This window comes from Strix uralensis, chromosome 8, assembly GCF_047716275.1.
Source record: "Strix uralensis isolate ZFMK-TIS-50842 chromosome 8, bStrUra1, whole genome shotgun sequence".
Taxonomy (NCBI): Eukaryota; Metazoa; Chordata; class Aves; order Strigiformes; family Strigidae; genus Strix; species Strix uralensis.
Genome location: NC_133979.1, coordinates 32,670,263 through 32,691,642, shown reverse-complemented (window position 1 = coordinate 32,691,642; position 21,380 = coordinate 32,670,263). Strand labels below are relative to the sequence as shown.

At 54.2% G+C, this 21,380-nt stretch overlaps 1 protein-coding gene across 1 annotated transcript; it reads right to left on the bottom strand.

Annotated features, from left to right (window-relative positions):
- Positions 1-46: 46 nt before the first annotated feature.
- LAMC2 (laminin subunit gamma 2) lies at positions 47-18,215 on the bottom strand. Its single transcript, XM_074877088.1, has 23 exons — positions 18,134-18,215; positions 13,607-13,795; positions 11,071-11,200; positions 10,041-10,139; positions 9,702-9,838; positions 9,204-9,326; positions 8,882-9,071; positions 8,425-8,537; positions 7,916-8,134; positions 6,772-6,951; positions 6,029-6,262; positions 5,652-5,788; positions 5,191-5,344; positions 4,862-5,067; positions 4,506-4,585; positions 3,890-4,027; positions 2,979-3,123; positions 2,562-2,711; positions 1,920-2,034; positions 1,633-1,832; positions 913-1,071; positions 725-824; positions 47-529 (listed from the first exon to the last, which is right to left on the bottom strand). Exons 1-23 carry the CDS (start codon positions 18,213-18,215, stop codon positions 279-281), a joined length of 3,531 nt encoding a protein of 1,176 aa, XP_074733189.1. The 3' UTR covers positions 47-278.
- Positions 18,216-21,380: the final 3,165 nt, after the last annotated feature.

Sequence of the window (21,380 nt, the reverse complement as noted above, 5' to 3'; positions counted from 1 at the left end):
TGCACCTCAGAAATGTTGTAGGAATGGGATGTCGTGCAGTCACAATAGCACCTTCACACAACCGGACGTCTCCTTCCTCCTGTGACCGAGGGACGGACTACTTTGAAAAACCAGGCCAGTGTGACGATGCGAACTTCAGTCGCCACACTTAACTTGAGGGTAAGGACGAGTTCACTGCAATCAAACACAGCTGGTCCTGCTGGGTTTGGGGAGGGCAGCTGGGCCAGGCTCTCCTGCCTTCACAGCCTGGCGGTCGCTGCAGCCTTTCCAGAGCTCCCTCACGGCAATTCAATGGCTTTTGTGTTGTAACAGCCTGGAGGAAGACTCTCCTGGATAGCCTCCAGGTTCTTAATATCCGCCAGGATCTCATCAATGCTGCTCTCCAGTGTCCGCACCTGGGCCTTCTGCAGCGCAGCTGTCTGCTCCAGCTCCAACATCTCATCCTTCAGCTGGTTGCTTCTGGTTTTGGCTTTGCTAAAATTCATCTCGAGCTGCTTCAGGCCATCCTCATCCACAGCACCAGGTTGGTCTGTTGCACAGGATGAAAACAAGGAAGAGGGAACAATTCATGGAATCTGAGGACTAGATCTTTCTAGATAATTCATTTCCATCCTGCTGCCCAGCCTGTTTACAGGCGTCATCTGAGGCAGCTTCCCACATAACTCCGAGTCCCTCTGCCCAGACCCCAGCAATCCACACTCTACAGCAGCGTCACAAAACCTACTCATCAGACGCAGCAGCTCTTCCAGGGCGCTTAATGTCTCCTGCACGACCACCCCTGCCCGGCCAGCCTTGGTGTGGACCCTCTGAGCTTCCTCAGCTGTCTGAAGAAGGGAAGGCAGCAGCTGTAAGGTGAAGTCTCACCCAAATGTCAACAGGGAAGGGGGCAAGGCAAGAGAGATGGCCACCCACCTCCTGTATCACTGCAGCATCTGCCTCAACCTCCTTGAGCTTCCTCTCAAATTCACTATCTACTTCCTTGGCTTCACGCTGCAGGGTGGCCACTGCCTTCTCTAGGGCGAGGACACCATCAGCCGACTTGTTGGCTTCCACCTTCAGCTGTGTGATCTCCTAGAAAAGGCAAAGGGACTTCCAGAAAGGCAGAGCATGGCTGAAATCAGTCTGGGTGCACCAGGGCATAGAACTGGTGGAAACTGGTTCTTTCCACAGGGACCCAAAATTATTGTAGATCTTTCCTGCAACCTTCGTGTGCTCCCACCAGTTGCTCCAGAGAGTTGTTTCTATGGTTACGGCTCAACCCCTCCCGCAGACATCAGCGAACCCCTTGGGAATTACAACACATTGTCTGGGAGTTGAACCCACCAACGCCAATTCTGGGAGCTCACAGCCTGCCAGCAACTCAGACTGTAGAAATGAAAAATCCCCTTGGTCACCAAAAGGCGGCTACAGAGAGATGCCACAGAGATCCTCATGGGACAAACATGCCTGCAAAGATCCCCATGCACCCGCTCATCTACAGCCAACTCTATTATCTCTGACGGATCTGCTATAGACAAAAAGTCAGCCAAAAAGTCAATGCATCAGGTCCACCATGAAGACCCATTGGAGTTGCCAAAGGTTTTCCCTTCCAAACCCTTTTCTGCCAGCCACAGCACAAGGGCTTGCCCTCACCTGCTGGATCCCCATGGTGATCTCCTTTGCTTTCCCTGCCGCTCTGCTGGCTGCCTTGGATTCCGAAGCGGCGCTGCCAAGGATCGCTTCAGCTCGATCCGTCTTCTCCCTGGCACTTGCAACCATGCTGCTGATAATCGGTAGCCTCCTCATGGCATCTTCGGCTTCCCTTTTCTTGTCATCTGCTTGCAGGTTAAACTCTGAAACAAACACATGTGGAAATGAAGCTGCGCTACCTTTGCGAGATCCGACAAGGGAGGGGAAAGGAGGGGTTTCTAGGACATTACCCCGGAGGCTCTTCAGGATCTGTTCCACCTCGTAGAAGGTGGCGTTGCCAGCGCTCACGGCTTGCAGGCCTGTGCTCCTGGCAAGGTTGGCTCTGGACAGCAGCTGAGTCAGTGTCTGCAACAGGCCAAAGGGACACAACGGGCGGATGAAGGACACAGTATGGGGAGCATCAGACAGTCCCAGAGCCGCCTGCAAGGAGCCGCACTGGCAGAGAAGACCCATCAGCCCGTTCCCAAATGCCTGCTGTTGCCTCTGAATCAAGGCTACCACAACCTATCTGTCAGCAGAGGCTTGTGCTGGTGCTCCTCAACCAGCTCCAGCCATCCTGAGTCATCTTAGCTCTAATCCTTCCAGGAACAGGTCTTCAACCTGCTTCACATGGGGGACATGTGCAGACGAGACCCTGTACCAGCAGCTCCACGCACACGGTGAGGTCTCCCACCAGCTCCAGAAGACCAGCCCCAAGCAACTGTGTTTCTGAGGAAGGGTGCTACTATCCTGCAGCAGGCAGGCAGAGCTACACCCACGTCAGTGAACAGGCTAGGACAGCACGTAGTAGCGGTGGTGCCACAGGCATCCCACCAAGGCTCCAGCTCACAGTGAAGATGACTCAAGTCGCAGCCCCCCAGCCAATCTCTTACCGCTCTCTCGCCCTCTCCCCTTTGCAGCAGCTGCTTGATTTCTTCCTCCCAGCGCCCCGTGCGGCTCTGCAGCTGCCTGTACTGTGCCATGGAGGTGTCCACCAGGCTCAGGAGAGCACTGGCATCCTGCTTCAGCCGGGTTGCCTCCCCCTGAAACACAGAGAGTTGATGACTACCGGGGGGTCCCAGCATCTCCCCAGTGCTCGCTGGGAACCACAGCAAGCAGCAACAGATGCTTCTCTCTTGCTCCTTGTGCCACAGCTGGCTACAGGAGCAAAAGGGTGGGGAGATGCATATCCAGTGGCTCTCCAATGCGGATGGAGCCCTGGGAAGGGCTGAGCTGCTGGCAGGATAGCAGGAAAGGTGTAAGGGAGAGCAAAAGGGGATCTCCTGGTCCCACAGGCACAAAGCCCTCACCTCAAAGGACCCAATGTTGGTCTTCGTCAGGCGGGACAGGGAGCTGAGGAGCACCAGGCTGCCCTGATAAGCCTTGTCTGCCTCAGAGGCCATCCCGTCAGCCTCAGTCTTCAGGCCTCCAGCCAGCAACTTCAGCTCCTCATACCTGCACAGGTGTGAGGTTGAAGAACATGGTACAAGCCAAGCTGTCAACCCCCCACCACAGCATTAATGCTGGCTCCTACATTGACTTGTTCGCACTCTCCAAGGCCCCATGCAGATTCATAACACAGAGAAAGCTAATTGCAAACATCCCCTGCATCTCAGCCCCTCTGCCAAGTGGGGCATCTGCCAGCTCCTCACTCGCACTACAGAAATCAAAGGTGTTTCGCACCAGCTGAAACCTCACAGGCTCCACGGTGGCTCTACTAATCCCTGTCCTACCACTGGATGCTTCCTCCAGCACACCTCTGTTCAGGTCCTTAACTCTGTTTGAAGCTGTTGGCTCGCACCCCACCAGTGGTGTGCAAAATCCCAGCACCGTGGTGAGCTCTAGAGAGGCACCAGCCCGACCAAGAGAGCCACCCAGACAACATGGAGCTAAATCTACCCTCGGGCTAAACCCAGCCCAGAATTGCATCCACACCTGGAAGTCATCCCCGGGAGCCTGTTCACACACACAACGTTAAACCCCTTCCCGCAGCTGCAGGCAGGCCCCCGGGAGCATCGTGGTCTGTGGAGTGGGAAGCAGATACTCTGCAGAGCTGTGAACCCTTCATCTCCATCGCTCAGACATACCAGCACCCAAAGTCCAGGCAGGTGTCTGCGTGTTTCTCAGGTGGGAGGCAGGGAAGGGGGCACCGATGCTTGGGCAACCCCTCCTGCCCCCCACATCCCACCATGACACGCAGGCAAACGCAGCCTCCACTCACTTCCCAAGCAGCCCTCGCAGGGAGCCGGCGGTGGCTGCCTCTCCACCGGCAGCTGCGCGCGCCAGCTCCAGCGCCTGCTGCGCGTCCTCCCGCGCTGCCCTCGCGGCTTGCTCGATGGTGTTGGCGGCTTGCGAGTGGCTGCAAAGCATGGAGGGGAGGCTCATGAGAAAGGTTTCCCACCTGAGGTTTTCTCCACCAACATCCTTTACCGTTGCATTCAGCGATGCTGGATCACACCCTCTCACGAAATGCAGCGTGTTTGAGAAGGGGGACCTGTGTTTTTGCTTGTCCCTCCTGCATCTCCCAAGGGTAGAGAAACACCCAGGGGGGAGGCAGATGCTGCCTGTTCCAACTGAAAACCCATGGGCCAAACTCTGACCCCAAAGATGCTTCTGAAACACACCCAACATTACCCCCAAAGGCAACCAAAACCAGTTCTGTCAGGCAGCAAAGCCAGTCCAGCAGCTGCATCTTCCCCTGCTCCAGGGCTGGCACAGAGGTCGTGGCAGCTGTAGGCTGGTGGCTAGGCAAGGACCCCCAGAAAGGGCCTTCTGGGAACCCAGCAGGATCTCAGTCCCCCTCCCCTCTCTCTCAGCTGATGGCAAGAGTGACTCACCTGTTGGCCAGTCTCAGAGCCTCCTGGGCAAGCATCAAGAACTGATTTGAGCCCCCGGGAAGGTTTGAAACAGGAATGGTCTGAGGAGAGAGGAAGAGAGGTGTGAGTGCTCTTCCCTGCCCTCCATCCAATTCAGCAATAAAAGAGGTAACTGCAGCATATTAAACATCCACCGCCCCCCAGAGACCCCTGCCAGCACCTCTCCAGGTCCCAGCCCTACAAAAAGGACCACCAGAATATCTTCCACACTCACAAAATGAATGCAATAATTAGAATACATTAAGTTCTTGCTTTCTCCATTGATTTTTTTCATCCCTGGGCTACCCTAGGAGCACATCACACAAGGATGCTCTTACCACCCGACGCAGAGCGGTTCCACTGCGGTCCAGGTCCAGCCTGGCTGTCTCCAGCAGCCGCCGGGTGTCCTGCACCTGCCTCTCGTACTGGTTCCCAAGAGACCTCAGCCTCTCCACTGTTGCCTTGATCTCATCCAAGCGGCTCTGGGAGCTGGACCCTTGCCCCTTCATCCTGGCCACACGGTTTTCCAGAGACCTGTCAGAGGCTGGTGAGAAGGAAAGAGGAAGGCTGAAGAGAAACTCATCACTGAGCAAAAAGGCACAGGCAGCAAAACCCTCCCCCGATACAGCACAGGTGGCCCCATCCAAGGGGATCAGGTGGGTGGTACCTTGCAGGCTCAAGGCTTCCCCAAGGATGGTCCGCAGCATCTCCTCAGCCAGCTGCATCCTCCTCTCCAGCTCCTGGTTCTCGGCCCCACCACCAGCTTGCACCTCTGAGAACAGCAGCTCCAGCTCCACCAGCTGCTGCAGGTACAGGTCCACCTACAACCACAGCAGACCAGGACATCAGCCAGTGGGATGCCAAACCCATGGTGGAAAGACCAGGGTGGGACCAGGTCCACAGTCCAGCCAGAGGATGGAGAGCAAAGCAAAGGCTCATTTTTGCATGGGGCACAGGCAGCCAGCAGCTCTAGGTCATTGGTTTTTTATCAGTTGAATTGGCTACAAACCCAGAGTTCAGGCACAGCCTGCAAGATCACTTCTCACTCACAGCAGAAGATGCCTGAGGGTAAACGTACTGCTGCACCCCTTGCCTCTCAGTGGCCCCAGGGCTGGCACAGATGCTCACCTGGGCTTTCACCTGGCCGTAACAAGCCGGGCACTCACTCTCTTCGCAGCTGGGACCCTCAAAGCCGGGCTTGCAGATGCAGCTCCCATCACTCCCACACTTCAGGGGCTCGGCACCAGCCGAATCGCAGGTGCAGGCTGCAGGTCAGAGCAGCACAGATTCAAAGGAGCCTGTCCCCACCTCAAGTCTCAGCACATCCTTCCATCCATCCTCTCCCCTGCTTTCCTCCCACCATTTAGCCCTGTGCTCCCATTCCTGCTCTCTGCTCCCGCTTTCCACCCTCAGCTTTTGCAGCATTCCCCTTCCCACCAAGCCACCCCACACTCCAGCATGGATTTTCTTACTCATCCCCAGCCCAGTCAGTGCCCATCTCTCACCTCTGCACTTGTCAGCAGGATTGGGGGCCAGGGGGTTCCCAAAGAAGCCGTCTTTGCAGCGGTCGCAGTAGAAGCCGGCGGTGTTGTAGATGCACTTGAGGCACTCGCCTGTCCGGCGGTCGCAGTTGCCCACGGCGTTGGGCTCCACGTTGCCATTGCACTGGCACGGCTGGCAGGGCCGGGAGGCCGCTGGGTCTCCAAAATAGCCATCAGCACAGTACTCACAGTTGGCCCCTGGGAAAAGAGGTACAGGCAAAACTCACGCTCTTGCCCAAAAGGCAGAGGCTGCCTCACTCCCTCTGCCCCACAGAAATGGGGGCATTTGTCCCCATCGGGGCTGGCACAACAGCATCTGCACTCTCCTCACCACCACAGACAACACACGACGCTCTGGACAGACTCTGGAAAGCTTGGTGCAACAACTGACCTCAGGTGAGTCGTTTCCTATTCATTTTTTTTCCTATTTTTCCACTTGCCTTCCTCCCCCCCATCCTTTTTCCATCCACATTATCTGTTTAGATAAGAACCTTTCCCAGGGCAGGGCAACATGTGTTTGCACAGCCCTTGGGGCTGAAACACCATTACAGGCAGGAGCAGCAACGCCATAGGCCAACTGGCATGAGAAGATGGGATGATCCAACTGCCTCCCATCATCCTGCCCTGCTGACACCTGCATCTTCCTGTACAGTGGGTTGAAAATGTGGGGAAAGGCAGAGCAGAAGAGACCTGGACGAAGGCATTACCAGCAGCTCCAGCAGGGCAGTGGTCACAGACAACCTCCTCGCCACCTGGCACCACCGAGCAGCCTTGGCCGTTGCCACAGGGGCACGTCCTGCAGCCGTGCGGCTGCCGGGGCTCTCGGTAGAAGCCAAAGGGGCAGCTGACACTGTTGCCCACGTTTTCGTCTCCCGAGTAGCATTCACCTGAAGGAGGAAGGAAAGGGCTTAGGGCAGTTTGCTCTCACCGCCGGTGGGACACCCTCCTCCACTCCACCCCCTCGCCACGCCATGCTGGTGGTCATGCCACCCCCCACTGCATGAGTACCCGTGGTCCAGCACCCTCCACTGGAGCCCTTGCAATCCCCATGCCTGCCCATACACGCTTCATTTCTCTGCCCATCAACCCGTCACCATGCGGGAAGGACTGTGCCCTGCTCCTGCAATGGGAGGCCAGTGGGACCCCAGGGAGGAGCCCATCCCACAGCATGGAGGCTGGCCATCATCACCCAGAGGTGACTGGATCTCATTTTTCAGAGCTCGTATAGCTCCCGGGGAGCCTTTTGTGCCTCCTGTTCAATGCTCTGGTATTTGGAAATTCCAATTCAGATTTGGAAAATACTGACAGATTAACTTTGCATTACTTTGACTTTACATGGCAACACTGTGGGCTGTTTTATCAAGACAGGTAGTAAAACATGTTCACATTGCTGATATCTACTCACACCACATAGAATCATAGAATGGTTTGGGTTGGAGGGGACCTTTAAAGGCCATCTAGTCCACCCCCCCTGCAATGAGCAGTGACATCTTCAAATAAATCAGGTTGCTTAGAGCCCCATTCAACCTGATGGGTTACCACACTTTCCTTTAAAACAAAAAGTCAGAAGAAAAGTTTTTCTTGTTATCCAGACAGTAGGAGATGCTTTTTCTCTCTCCAGTGAGCATTATCTAAACTCAATTTGATCCAAATACATCTTACCTGTATTTCTGACCACAGCACTTCTAGGCTCTGGGGAGTTTTGCCCGTGATGTTCCCCACACTCCAGTCCTCCAAGTCAGTGATCTCTCCCCACTCAGTGCCCCCCACCCCCGCCCACAGCTCAACGCAGGCAGCCGCCCTGCGATCCCATCCGCCCTACAAGCACAGCACGGTGGTGGCTTCTCTTACCGGTGTCGGGATCACAAATTCCTCCCCCCTGGCAATTGCACAGCACACAGATGCTGAAGGGCCCCAGGCCAGGGGCATCTCTGCGGTAGCCATGGGCACAGCTCTCGCAGAACTGCCCCTGGTACCCCAGCGGGCACTCGCAGCGCTCCACCCAGGGAGCCGGGACTCCGGGGATGGGCTGTGCCGACACCAGGGTGATGTTGTCGATGTAACCGGTGCCTGGAGGGAGATACAGCCGGTCACCTGTGGGGGCCAGCAGCTCCACCTGCAAGTCCCCCAGGTTGTGTGTTTCATTACAACATCCACAGGCAGATGGACCAGAGCCAAGGTCCCCACTGTTGTCATCCTGCTCAATCTCTTCATAATTTAATTTTGTCTATCTTAGGGCACTTTTAAAAAATTTATTATTATTTTTTAATATGTTTTAGCAAAGGTATCTCCATCTGGAGACTTGGCATCCCCAGCAACAAGAAGCCAACCTCGTGCTTGCAAGCGCTCCCCCCACTTACTGTACTCCCCAAAGGTGGCTCGGATCCAGAGAGCTGTCAGGTTTCCCAGCAGCCTGCGATATTCAAAGTGATTCAGCCTCGGGCTCCACTTGCTGCTCGGCTGCTCATCCAACCTGCCAGTGGGAGGAGGGAGAAGCAGAACCGGTTTCAAGAAAATGAGATGGCTCATCAAGAAAATGCAGCAGTCCTCACCCATCTCCCTCCTGAGCTTAAGGCTTTGGGAATAACCTCCACCCATGCGACTGACCCTAGGCAAAGTACTCAGCCCAACCTCAAGCCAGATTTTCTACTGCCCCTCTCACAAAGTAACCTCCTCACCCAGGAGAGAAACACCTGAGATGCATCCAGCCCAAATCAGGCAACCATTTGTCACCTCCAAGGAATCACAGCTGAATCCAGGAGCTCCTTGAAGCCATGGCCTTTCTTGCACACCCTGCACTCCAGCATGCCTCTTTACCTGAACGTGTATGTCTGGCTGATGCCACAGGGCAGGACCTTCCCCTGGGGCAAGAAGGGGGCAGTGACTCTTAGGCCATCTCCTTCCAGGACCACATCGTGTGGAGATGGTTGGCGTCCTCCTCGGTCCAGGCGGTAATCGAAGGAGAGTGTCTGGCCATAGCTCAGCTGCTGGTTCCCAAGGAATTTTGCTGGGAAGGGAAGGGAAGGAGAAAATTAAGAGGCTTAACATCTTGCCTTCCTCCCAAAAGCTTGGTTCACAGGATCAGACCAAGCAAAGGGGACACTGTCACCTCTCCCTCCCTCCCTGATCCCACACCTACCAGGTGCCACGAAGTAAATTGGCTCCGATCTCCTCGCTGCTATGAAGACATCCTGATGGCGTGGGGACCACTGGAGCTGGGCTGGGGAGCTGCTTTCGTGGACACCTCGCCAGCCTTCAGCACCTGGAGCACCAACAAAGAGCAGACAGGTGAGACAGGGAAGGTATTTCCAGGACTCCAGCTGTGTCTTATCAAAATCCTCCAACTTCCTACCCCTTGGCCTTTGAGGGGGCACCATAGATATCCCTGTGCCAATACATCCATAAACAAACCAGGCTGGGCATAGAGGTCTCCTCCCAAGTGACAGGAAAGACATCATGAAGCAAGCCTATGCTCCTCCCAACCCTCACACCCTACTTCTGCCTACAGTCAAGCCATCCCACCCATCAAAGCACAGGGACTCCCAGCAGGGCTGCAAATCAGGTGGCTCCTCCAGCACATCAAGAAGGGATGGCAAACACCCCCAGGAGCTGTAGGGATGTGCTGCTCGGGCTTCACCTTGCTGGAAGGTGGAGGTGATGTTGTAGATGCTGTGGTTGTCCGCGCTAACACACGCAGCTGAGTGCCCGTAACAAAAGCAGGGGGAGCATCCTGCAGGGTTTCTGGCATCCAAGTTATAGAAGCTTTGTTTGCACCTGGAAAAACACAAGAAGGTGACAACATTGAAGTCCATTTTCTCCTCTTCCTGGCCAACACAACTAGCCCTGGCCATGCAACACAGCCATTGCCACAGTTCAAGATCATCGCCAGGCTGGGACGGCGAGATGGGCATGCACAACTGCCAGGGAGGTGGAGGACATGCCATGCAGTGGTCCGGCAAGTCCTCCTGACACCCACCTCTCGCACCGCTCTCCAGTAGTGCTTGCCTTGCAGACACAGCGGCCGGAGAGGCAGCCCCCTACGCTGCCAGCTGGGTCACACTCACACTGCAGGCTCCTGCAACAGGGACAGCGGGAACCTCTACCTGGATTTCTAGGTTAGCCTGGGAGCTCAGTACCCCAGCTGTTATACAAGACAGCACAGAATCCCCCAACTACCAGTCCCGTCCTAGAAGGGGGAAAATAATCAGAGCAGCCATCTCTCTAAGTAATCCAGCTGCAGCAGTGTGGATGCCAGGCTGAGAGAGTGCCCAATGCTACTGCCCCAGGACACCCTGGTGCACCAGACCCACCTATAAGAGCAAAGCAAAGCTCTGCTGAGCTTAATAAACCCTAGCTAAGTTAAATAGACCCTGGCTGAGTTCCAAGAGGCAGCAACACCACTGGAAGGCTTGGGCAGGAAGCCAGCCATAGCAGCACGACTGCAGGAAGCCACCCCTTGCCCCCACCCTTTGCATGCCAGGGGCCCCAAAGTTGGAATGACAGGGTGAAACAAGGAGGAAGAGGACACAGCACTGAGGAAGCCAAAGCAGAAATGCTTTGAAAGGTCTTTAAACAGGGCTTCATGCAAAGGAAGGGGTTGATTTTCACATGCATGTCTTTGCATGGGGGCAGTCTTCATGAGAGGCGCTGACCCCAGGCAGACTCACGCCTGGGCAGGTTTGATTTTACATCAGCTAGTCTGGCTGTTGCCTGTTTGGTGTTATCTGGATAATAAAACAATCACTTCAGAGTGTGGTTAAGCTCAGATTTTGATGCTATTGCGTGACAGCAAGCTCTGCAGGCTGGAATGGAGGTCCAGCCCCGCTCGAGCCTGCTCTCTCCAAGCGAGGTGAGCTTAAGGCTATTGGTGTGCTGCCACGAAACAAACTGCCTCTGCCCTTGCACAGGGTGTTTTCAGCCAGCACAGGCTCTTTACAGTGGCTGGGAGAGCTCTGGAGGCTGGGCCTCCAGCTGTTCCCATGACACTGATGGTCACCAGCACTTACTGCCCGCTCCTCTGGCACCCAGCCTCGGTGAGGGACTCAAAGCCCGGCTGGCACTGGTCACACTTCTTGCCCATCACGCCGGGTTTGCAGCTGCACCAGCCATCGCTGTTGCACTGTGGGCTGAGGGCGCCTGCGGAAAGAGGGGAAGGAGAGGTTCAGACAGGCACCTCCCCACGCCCTCCCAGCAATGCTGCTGGTGGGACAGAGGAGCAAAGCACCACACCGTCATTTCAGCAGCAAGCCAGCCCCAGTGACAGGTTCCCCCCTGAGATCCCAGCACAGGGCTGAGACACCAGGTCTGGCTGTTAAAGCTGCTCCAGCCCCCCCAGCTGACACAGGAGACTTGGAGGAGATAAATCCCAGCAGGCATTGACCAGGTGCCCAGGACAAGGATCCTCTTCCCTACCATGAACGTTATTGAGGACAGAAGACAGACCCCAGGGCATACAAACCAAGCAGAGATTTTTTTCTTTTTTGCCAGACCTTCTGCTAGTAGACATCTGTAGAACTTGATTTTGGTGCCTCTGCAAGGATCCTATGGGGCCGAGGGCCATGTCAGGATCTTTGGTTTCTGACCTACCTCTGTGCACATGCAGGCACCGAGGGGAGAGGCGGGGGGCAGGTAAGCGGATATTCACCCTCCCACCACCTTAAAGCCTATTGCTCTGTCCTCTTGCCCTCTGTTTTTCATGTTCAGATGGTGCTTCTAGTGATCTTGCTGTGTTGACAGGGACCAACAGGCATTTCAATATCTACAGCACCTCAGTGCAAGATGTACGAGCTATACCTACTTGCAGAGCAAGCCAAAACCTGATGAGGATGAAGGAGTCATCACATCTACTGTGTAACCACCACAAGACCCATGGAAAACACTCCAGAGCTGGAGAGGCTGAAGCCTCCTGTCCATCCCAAGCACCGCAGTACTTTGCATGGCCTCCTCTCCTGAAGCACACCACAAACTCAGGAATTACCCTTTCACTTTTACAACGCAATTAAATGCCTTTGCAGAGCCTGCCAAACATTGCGACATGCAGGAAGCATCAGCCTCACTCTCAAAGCTGGCAAAAGCCGCTGCTCCTGCACTGGGGTTTGGCTGCCATCCTGGAGATAAGGATGGCAGCTGGGAGGGGCAAGCAGGTCGCCACAGAGCAGCTCCTGGTGGGCTTCAGCAGGTTCATGGCCACCTGTCAAATTCAGGGTAGAGCGGAGCAGGGTCCCTCTTGGTGAGGCAGGGATTGGAGATGTTGAGAGGAAGGGATGCCGTCCAGAGGGACCTTGACAGCCTGGAGGAGTGGGCCCATGAAGTTCAATAAAGCCAAGTGCAAGGTCCTGCACCTGGGTCAGGGCAATCCCCAATACCAGTACAGACTTGGGGATGGAGGGAGGGATGGATGGAGGGAGGGATGGATGGAGGGAGGGATGGAGTGCAGCTCTGCAGAGGAGGACTTGGGAGTATTGGTGGATGAAAAGTTGGACATGAGATGGCAATGTGCACTCGCAGCCCAGAAAGCCATCACCAGCAGTGTGGGCAGCAGGTCCAGGGTGGGGATGCTCTCCCTTTACTCTGCTCTCCTGAAACCCTGGAGCACTGTGTCCAGCTCTGGGGTCCCCAGCACCAGACACAGACCTGTTAGAGCAGATCTGGAGGAGGCCATGAAAATGGTCCAAGGGCTGGAACAGCTCTGGTGTGGAAAAGGGCTGAGAGAGTTGGGGTTGTGCAGCCTGGAGAGGAGAAGGCTCTAGGGAGACCTTATTGTGGCCTTTCAATATATAAAAGGGGCTTAGTATATAAAGGCAAGCTTTGCAAAGGCTTTTAATTGCATCATAAAAGTGAATGGATAATTCCTGAGTTCACAGCGTTGTGCCTCAGAAGGGGAGGTTGTGCCAAGACAGAGAAACTTTTTACCAGGGCCAGTAGTGACAGAACAAGGGGCAAAGGTTTTAAACTGAAAGAGAGGAGATTTAGGTTGAACATAAGGAAGAAATGTTTTATGATGAGGGTGGTGAGACATTGGAACGGGTCATCCAGAGAAGTTGTGGATGCCCCGTCATTGGAAGTGTTCAGGGACAGGCTGGACAGGGCTTTGAGCAACCCGGTCTAGTGGAAGGTTTCCCTGCCCGTGGTGGGGGGGATTGGAACTAGGTGATCTTTGAAAGTTCCTTCCAACCCAAACCATTCTGTGAGTCTGTGATTATTTTGGGAGGCAGGTGGGTCTTGAAGCTTGGATGCAGCCTGGAGCTGCTGAGGGGTTTGAAACTCCCAGCACCAAGCAGTGAAGCACCCAGGAGGAGGAGGAGCTCCTACAACCTAATGTGCAACAACACAGCCCTGGGCTCTGGCACCTCCCCAGATAATCCCCCCTGGCCCTGCTTGCTCCTCCTGCATTGTCCTGCTCTGGTGTGCAGGGACCCAGAGCCTCAGGTTCTGTTTTGCTAACGTGCTCAGCAGGGTGTAGGGACACACAGGGCAGCAGGTGGTTTAAGCCCCCCACAGCCCTGACCCAACCCCGTCCCCTCCCAACAGGTGACCACGTACCCTGGGGGTGGCAGCGGCAGGGCAGGCAGCAGTCCCCCTCCTGCTGACGGAAGAAGCCCTCCTTGCAGCGCTCGCAGTGGGCACCCTCCGTGTTGCCCAGGCAGCCGAGGCAGCGGTACCCGTTCCCCGTCTCCCTCAGGAGGTGCCAGTCGAAGATGCACTGCCTGGACATCCCGTTGCAGTCGCAGACTGAGGAGAGGAGAGACACGTCATCTCAAATGATGCTTAGAGATGAGGGCACTAGCTGTGAAGCTGTAAACCCACCCTGGTGGCCAAGGAACAAGCACGGGTGATGCAAACATCCCCTTCTTGCGCTGCTAAGAACAAGCCCTGTCCCCGTCTCTCTGTGTCCACCAGCCACCCCTGTACCACCAGTGCCCACACCATGCTCCACATCCCCACACTTCAGAGCAATGTCCACTTTCACTACCAATAGAGTTCAGGATGTACAAATCCCACCCCGAGCCAAGCAGCCCCTCTCCACAGTGCGGCATGGCCAGGGGTATTCTCCATCCTTTCAGAAGCCTTCCAACACAATGAGGTCTTTGAGTAAGCAAAGATGGTGGAAAACAAAACAAAACAAAACAACCCAAACCTTATCCTGAGAAAAGCATGGGGAATCTTACTGGTGACTTCAGGGAAAAGGGAAGGATCCCTGAGGTTATGTTTTGCTTCACCCAGCCTCTGACTAGGAGTGAAGCCAGGAGGAAAAGCTCAGCCAACTTCCACCAGGTCCCTCCATCCAGGTCTGCAGTGCAAGTGTCCTCCTGGCCAAGCGTAGAGGTGATCAGGAGTGGTTTGTGATCAGAGGAGCTTGGCAGAAGCATGCCAGCCAAGAGGTAGATTAAAAAAAAAAAGGTTTTGGCAGGATTACACAGGTCATCTCACCCCACCCTCCTCAGGAAGAAAAGCTGTAGCTGCCCACATTGCTGCATGACAGATGCCAGGAGGGACAGGCATGAGGTTTTGCATTCCAGTATAGCCAGGACCCCTGGAGAACAGTGGCAGGTATCTCTCCAGACATGCCCCAACACTCTTCTTCATTGCCTTGCCCAGGTCTTCTCTTGAAGCCACCTCTCATCTACTTGCCAAGCCCTCAGTGACCAATACTAGAGCGTTTAAGCCTGAGGACCTTTATTTCAGGTGAGTTGCTCAGTGCCACTGAGGAGAGCAGACACAGTTGAGAGAATGGTTGGCAAAGACAGGCAGGACAAAAACACCCTGAGGGAAAAAGGAGGGTCTGCAGGGGTGCAGAGCCTGCTGACTAGCTGTTCCACGACACCCGATGATGCCACGGGATCCTCAACCTCCCTCCAAGAAACTCTGCTCACTGATGACCTCCTTGGGACACGAGAGGTGCCCCAGCTGCCCACCCCCAGCTCAGGTCCCCTCTGACAGCACAGGGACGTGGAGGAAATCCGAAAACAAGCAGAAACCTGCAGCATGGATGCAAACAGCGGGTCGTACTTGACACATGTGGAGGCTCCTCCTCCTCTGCATTCTTCTGGCACAGCTTAGCCCGAGGAGACAAGGTCCCTGTCCTCCACGTCTGCGATTGCCGGGACCAGGCAAAGCCTCCTGCGCTCGCCGCCCGAGCACGCAACACCCAGCACTCACACCTGGGCCTGGGCACCACCCGCCACCCTCGCACACACCCGTTAACACCCGCATACCAGACGGAGGCACTCAGCAAGCGGCAGCCAAGACTGCCGCCGCCAAGGGGAAAGATGACCTCATGCGCCAGCAAACAGGGAGAGATATTTTTTTCCAGCTCTGGCAAACGCGGTTCTTCCCTTGCAGCCTGGCTGCCGGGAGACCGAGAGCCAGCTGCAGGTCTTCTGCCACCCCAGCCTGCTGGGAGGGGACCTGCGCGTGCAGAAGTCCTGCCTCTGAGAGCATGAGAAAGCATCTAGAGTCTCAATGGACATCACCAGGGACCAAAGGGCAGAAACAAGACAAACAATCCACCAAGAGCAGCCGCGCAGGACATTCTCAAAGTCTTCGCGCTCACCTTCACTGCTTGGGGTCAATCCCACTCCCCATCCCTCCTAAGCTAAAGAATATCTTAAGCTGGAATATCACACTAAAGAATACCTCAAGTTGGAAGAGGCCCATAAGGATCATCAAGTTAAACTCCACCCATGCATCATCCTACATCTACGTAATTTGGAGGATTTATTGGGTTGCTAAATTACAGGCATGAGCACCATTCCCCCAGGGAACAAAAACCTTTTTTTTAGGTCTTGCTGCATGTTAAGAGCCAGGTCTCCAGTGCTGGCACAGAGTTAGGTCTCACTAATCCGAAGCCATTTAAGATGCTGTTCCATGTTATTGCCACCACCTCACTAGTGTAGCTGTTCCTGTTGCTGGTCGTCTTCTGGAAACCTGAGTGTTCAGGCAGGTTTAATCTTTACCAAAAGTGAGGCACCGGAGTTGCTAACGAGATGAAGCATGCAGGAGCTGCTGGAAGATGAGGACCAGCTGAGGACAGGATCATTTTTGTATCCAGGTGCCCTGAGATCAGCCAGTTCTCAGACAGCTGTGGAGAAGAACAGGCTCCACAGAGGAGAAGTTTATAGCTGTATTTCTTCAGCACTGTGTTGGGATGAGGGAGGTCTGTGGCACACATCCAGCAGGACCTCATTCCCCCAGCTCCCACCCAGGAGAATAAAGCGTGAAAAATGTTTTCTTGCTGTGCTGAGACAAATTCCCACATCAGAAAGGCTTGGAGAAGGAGACGAGCAGCTTCAGACCTCTTAAACTGTCATCTTAAATTCAAAAAACCGGAAAATGAGGTTGGTCCTGGGTCTGCGAGGAGCAGATCCTATAGCCCTGTATATACGGTCTGCAAAGACTGCTCCTTTCATCAAGAGACCAACGGAGCTTTGCAAGCAACGAAGCCTCCCCGACAACACAAGCCATTCCCCGCTCCGTGCTTTTGGGACAGTGACCCAGAAGGCTGTCCCATCTGCTACCCCAAGTCCTGGATTTCCCCATTGCCCAACCCCGCAGCTTTCTTGCTGCAGGAAGACCTGTCCGTGTCTCCTGGGGCTCCATCAGCATCGGCAGGGAGAGACCACACACCGGGAGCCAAGAGCTGCCGTTTGGTGTCTTCTCCTTCCCAACACACCAAGTTAGACACCCCATTGGCACGGTGGAACTCTGATCTCCACACCCTGACTCTGCCCCAGGAGATCCCTTCAGCCATCATGTGCAGGCACACACCACCAAGGCTAACGCACGCTCGGGCAAGGCTCTGCGCAGCACCCTGACATCTGCCGCTCGACCAGATCATACGTGAACCCAATTTGACTCAAGCAGTTCATTCGCAAGCAAAACAGGATTATGTGTGCTAATTACAAGTACACATCTAGCACCAGGACCGGAAGAGTAACAGCACGGGAGACTAATTTACACCACCAACCCAACTCAGAAAGTCTTCTGCAGCAGAAAAGCATGGCTGGTTAGACTCTTGCTTTTACATACGCGCAGAAATAAGTTCAAGAGTCCATGAAAAAGCAGCAGTTGCCTACAAGCTGCCAGGAAGGCGGGGGTGAAAGAATCTACATCAGGATTTTAAAACTTGCATGCAATTAAGGCTGCTGTAATAATTATCCAAGTAGCATGTAAAGCAAATCAGGTCTTTTTTTTTTTTTAAAAAAAAACCCACCCACTTACTGAGCACTTTTCCCCCGATCATGTTGCACTGCACTTAAAGGAAAACTGATAAAAGACCAACTTCAAGCCCAGTGGGCATATTTCAGAGCACCAGTACTGCAGACAAAAAAACCTGAAATCACTCAGTATTTACAAAACACGTGTGAAAACCTGATTTTGACCAAACACACCCATCTCCACGCTATACACCAATATGACTGAAACCCTGATATTGAATTACCACTGGGCTGAATGCGCTTAAATATCCCTGCATTGCACTCACGGCTACGATTGCACATGCAAGAGGATCCTCTGTTTTTTTAAAGCTTGCCATCAGTCTATGTACCGCAGGAGACTCACCGCCTCCCACAGGGTGCAGCGGGACCACGGGCACCTCATAAGCCCCACGGACTCGCACAAAACACAGACACCACACACATTGCTACAGCAAACTGTATCCTGGATGCTTGCAGCTCTTCCTCAGGCTTGGGGAAGGGTTTGGGTTACAGCACCAGCAGGCAGATCAGCCACCCGCTCCCTGGGCGATGCTCGTGCCCGAATCCCACCCAAGCAGCAAGGCTTTGGACAGAAAGCAGTAAAGTAGCTGCACATAAATAAGTTATTTAAAGGGGATGCCAGTAAAAAAAAAAAAGTCTAAATGATCATGAGATATTGAACCCCAGAGGAAATATAAGGAGAAGCACCTACAGATCCAATTTTAATCCCACAGGCGGGAGGGGAGCGTGCCCTGCGGCACCCAGCCAACTCCCAGTTACCAGCACCCTCCAGCACTGGGCAGGGCTGCGAGCAAAGCCGCCGGATCGCACGTTAGTGCGAGAGCAGGAGCAGCCGACCTTCCCGAGGCCTCACCTCCTCCTCCGTTGGTGCTCGAGGCTGCGGGCCGGAGAGACGCCACGAGGCAGCAGAAGGGCAGGAGCCAGCGCTCAGCCATTTCTTGTGCCAGGGAGCACAAGGCGCCTGTTCCAGCAGGCGACGACGGGGCTGGCGACCGGCTGCCTATTGCGTTTTTTTCGGGTGGTTTTTATCGGCTGCTCCACCTGAGTCACTCCCAACAGGAAGAGCACGTGTGCCGTGGGCTGACTCACCCTGAGCGAGGAGCGCCCAGCCCAGGGAGCGCAGACAGGCGCCCGCCCCATCGACGGGACACAGCACCCCAAGGACCTCCTGGCTGCACCCTCCTCGGGGTTCTAGCTCATGGGGAAAAATAAGAGGTATCTGCAGCCCCTGCAGACACCCCTCCTGCCCGTCCCACTCACCCAGCTCCATCCCACCCCACTGTCGCTGCCTCCACGGGCAGGGCGCCGCTGCGGGCTGGGGAGAGTCGGGCTGCCCGGGCACGCAGGAGGCTTGCAGGGAGCTAAATGAAACACGATGAGCTCACGGGAAGCCTCAACCCACAAGAGCAGGGCTCAAAACCAGCCAGAAGAGGTGACTAGTAGGACTCACAGCCAAGGGCTGCTGGGGGTGCCAGAAAGACCCCGAGGACACGTACTTAGAAAGCAGATTTATCGGGATTTACCAGACAAGTGTCAGGTTCAGGAAGTCTCCAGACCTAGAAATGGGGCGGAGGCAGGGAATTATCACACACATTTGTCTGCTTTTGCTCCTGAGATAGAAAATGTGGTTCTATAGGTCCTTGTCTTGACCTAGTACAACCACTTTTTTGTTAGAAAGAGGATGAGAAGCAGAGAGAGGAAAAGTCTTTCCTGAGGTTGCTGATGGAGCCGGGATGAGGATGCCAGGCTCTGCAGCCCAAGATCTGTTAGCATTTTGGTCTCAGGGGTAGGAAATGAGCCACACAAAGACACAAAGGCCAATTCCACCTTGCTCCTCACCTTTGCCTTGGAGGAGGACATGACCACTTCTACAGGGGAAGAGAGAAATTTGGAGACAGATCTCCTAGTCCTGCATACACCAGGAGAAGTGAAACGCCGGCACATCTGCCTGACCTGCAAAAGCAGCCTACCAGAGGGTCACAAGGAAGGATGGGCCCTTGTGCTGCATCACAGCACCTCCCCTACTTACTATCACGGGACACTTACTGTCACAAGCGACCACGAGTGCTCCATGAGCATCTTTAGATGGAATGAAGACACCCAACAATTTTTCCCCCAGTCTAAGACACAAGTTGCCTTCCAGGTCACCTTCAGCATTAGGGACCAAAACTCAACCCAATGGTGCTGACACGCTGCTCAATTCAGAGCTAACAAACCTGAGGTGATTAACATTTAGGTTCTCATCTGAGCCTCTTACACTGCCCAACAGCCTCCAGACACTCATGCACCTGGAGCTGACTCAGAGGGCTTTCCTCTGCGGCTCCTGGTGATCTCATGGGTGCAACCAGCCCAAATTCACCACATCTTTGCACCTCCCTTTGCCAAGTTTACCAGCCTCCACTGACTGAGATAAGCCTCTTCTATAAACGGACTGTTTCCTCTGGATTTCACACACTGGATCTTAATATAGCTCACAACAAGGAACCCAGCTTCACAAATGCGCTGGGGGTTTTGGCACCCAAGGTTGTTTTATCTGAATTTTATATATATATATATATATATATTTTTTTTTTTAGGAGGTGGACAAAACCACTTATGGTGTTCCCACCAATATGGCAGTTCTTAGGGTCTACTTATTGGTCTAAAAAAACACACTTAATCCCTTCCACTCTGAAGTCCATCACTTGCCCCAAACTCCTCTGCTGTGTCCTTCCTGCCTGCTGACACCCCTCTGCTCAGGAAACTGATCTCCTCCAGCAGCACTGTCCGTACAGTGGCTCCCTTGGACCCTGCCCAGCCCAAGTCCTTGGCTGATTTCTCTTCTGGAAGACCAGCTCTCACCATCAGGAAGCTTTTACCTTATCTGGCTCCTCCGTGTTACCCCTTCTAACTCACCGTTATCACCCCACCTCTTCCTTCACTTCTGCAAACAAGGCACTTGACACAGCTCTCTCTCCAGTCATTCCTGCATATTTACTTAGGTTACTCTTACCTCGTCATCCTCCACCACCCTTCAAGATCACCTCTGAAAACCACATGAATGCGTTCCATGAGACTACCAAAAATATATTTTCTGGGGCCCTGATTTTCTAAACACACCAGACCTGGAACAAACTGATGCCCTCCACCTTCCACAGAGCAAATGTTGCCCATTGCAACGACAGCACTGGTTAGAAAAGGTCTCATATAAACATGGTTAACAGGATTGTTACCTTTTTGAGTGAGCAGAAGTGTAGGCAATGGGAGGCATGAAGAGTAGTGGTGCTCATCAGGCACTGCAATGAAACATTATTTCTTCACTGGAGAGCCCAGGTCTTTTAATCTGCAACCCAAGAAGAGTCCTTCTGAAGATGTCCTATGCTTATTCTTCATAACAGAGCTAAGAAAGCTGCTACTGCAGGGAGATCACCACAGCGGATGGCAAGTTTATCAGTCTGGCCACTTCAAAGATAGTCTAAACCCACATAATAATCTGAATTTTGCTGATGGCTGCCAGTGACAAGCATTGGGTGTGTGAAAGCCCTGAAGCAATAGTTTTATTGACATAACCAAGGGAGAAAACCCGTTTTGGTGGCTCATGACAGATAAACAGCACCAGGATGTTGTACATGTCCTGGCAGCCCAGCTCATCCCTGGCACCCCAAGCCTCCCTCCGCAAGGGACCTTCTGAGCTGCAACATCCTCCTGCAAATCGGGTCCTAGGCTGCTCCTACAGGCTGCCTCACTTCTTCTTCAGTGGCTTATCTTGAGCTATTTTCTGTTTGCTTGCCCACTGTCCTTGCCGCCACACACCCACTCACCACCGGCCTCTTCGAGCCTGAGGAGCTTCTCCTCCATCTGGCAGTAGATCTTTATCCTGCCACCTGGGACTTCCTCGCCGTGGAAAATCAGGGATCCTGCCACAACGATATCACCAAACGTGCAGTGCAGCTATAAAGCCTGGACTTCAGTCTCCCCCCTGCCAGATGGATGCCCTGGGCTTCTCAAATCAGGTTTAGGGCCAGCACACCGAGCCGCCTTCCCTGTGCCAGTGCGGAGGTGGTTCCCTGATACAGCGCCATCCCCAGAGAATCTGGTTTATAACCCAGGATTTAAAAGCA

Bases quoted from the DNA above. Each gene is read 5' to 3' on its own strand.
- LAMC2 (XM_074877088.1), bottom strand. From the start codon at position 18,215: ATGGCTGAGCGCTGGCTCCTGCCCTTCTGCTGCCTCGTGGCGTCTCTC. The intron at 8,538-8,881 runs GTAAAGAGGCAT...TCCCACTGGCAG, and splicing joins AGCCAGACATACACGTTCAG to GTTGGATGAGCAGCCGAGCA. The intron at 530-724 runs GTAGGTTTTGTG...CCTGTGCAACAG, and splicing joins AGAGCTGCTGCGTCTGATGA to ACCAACCTGGTGCTGTGGAT.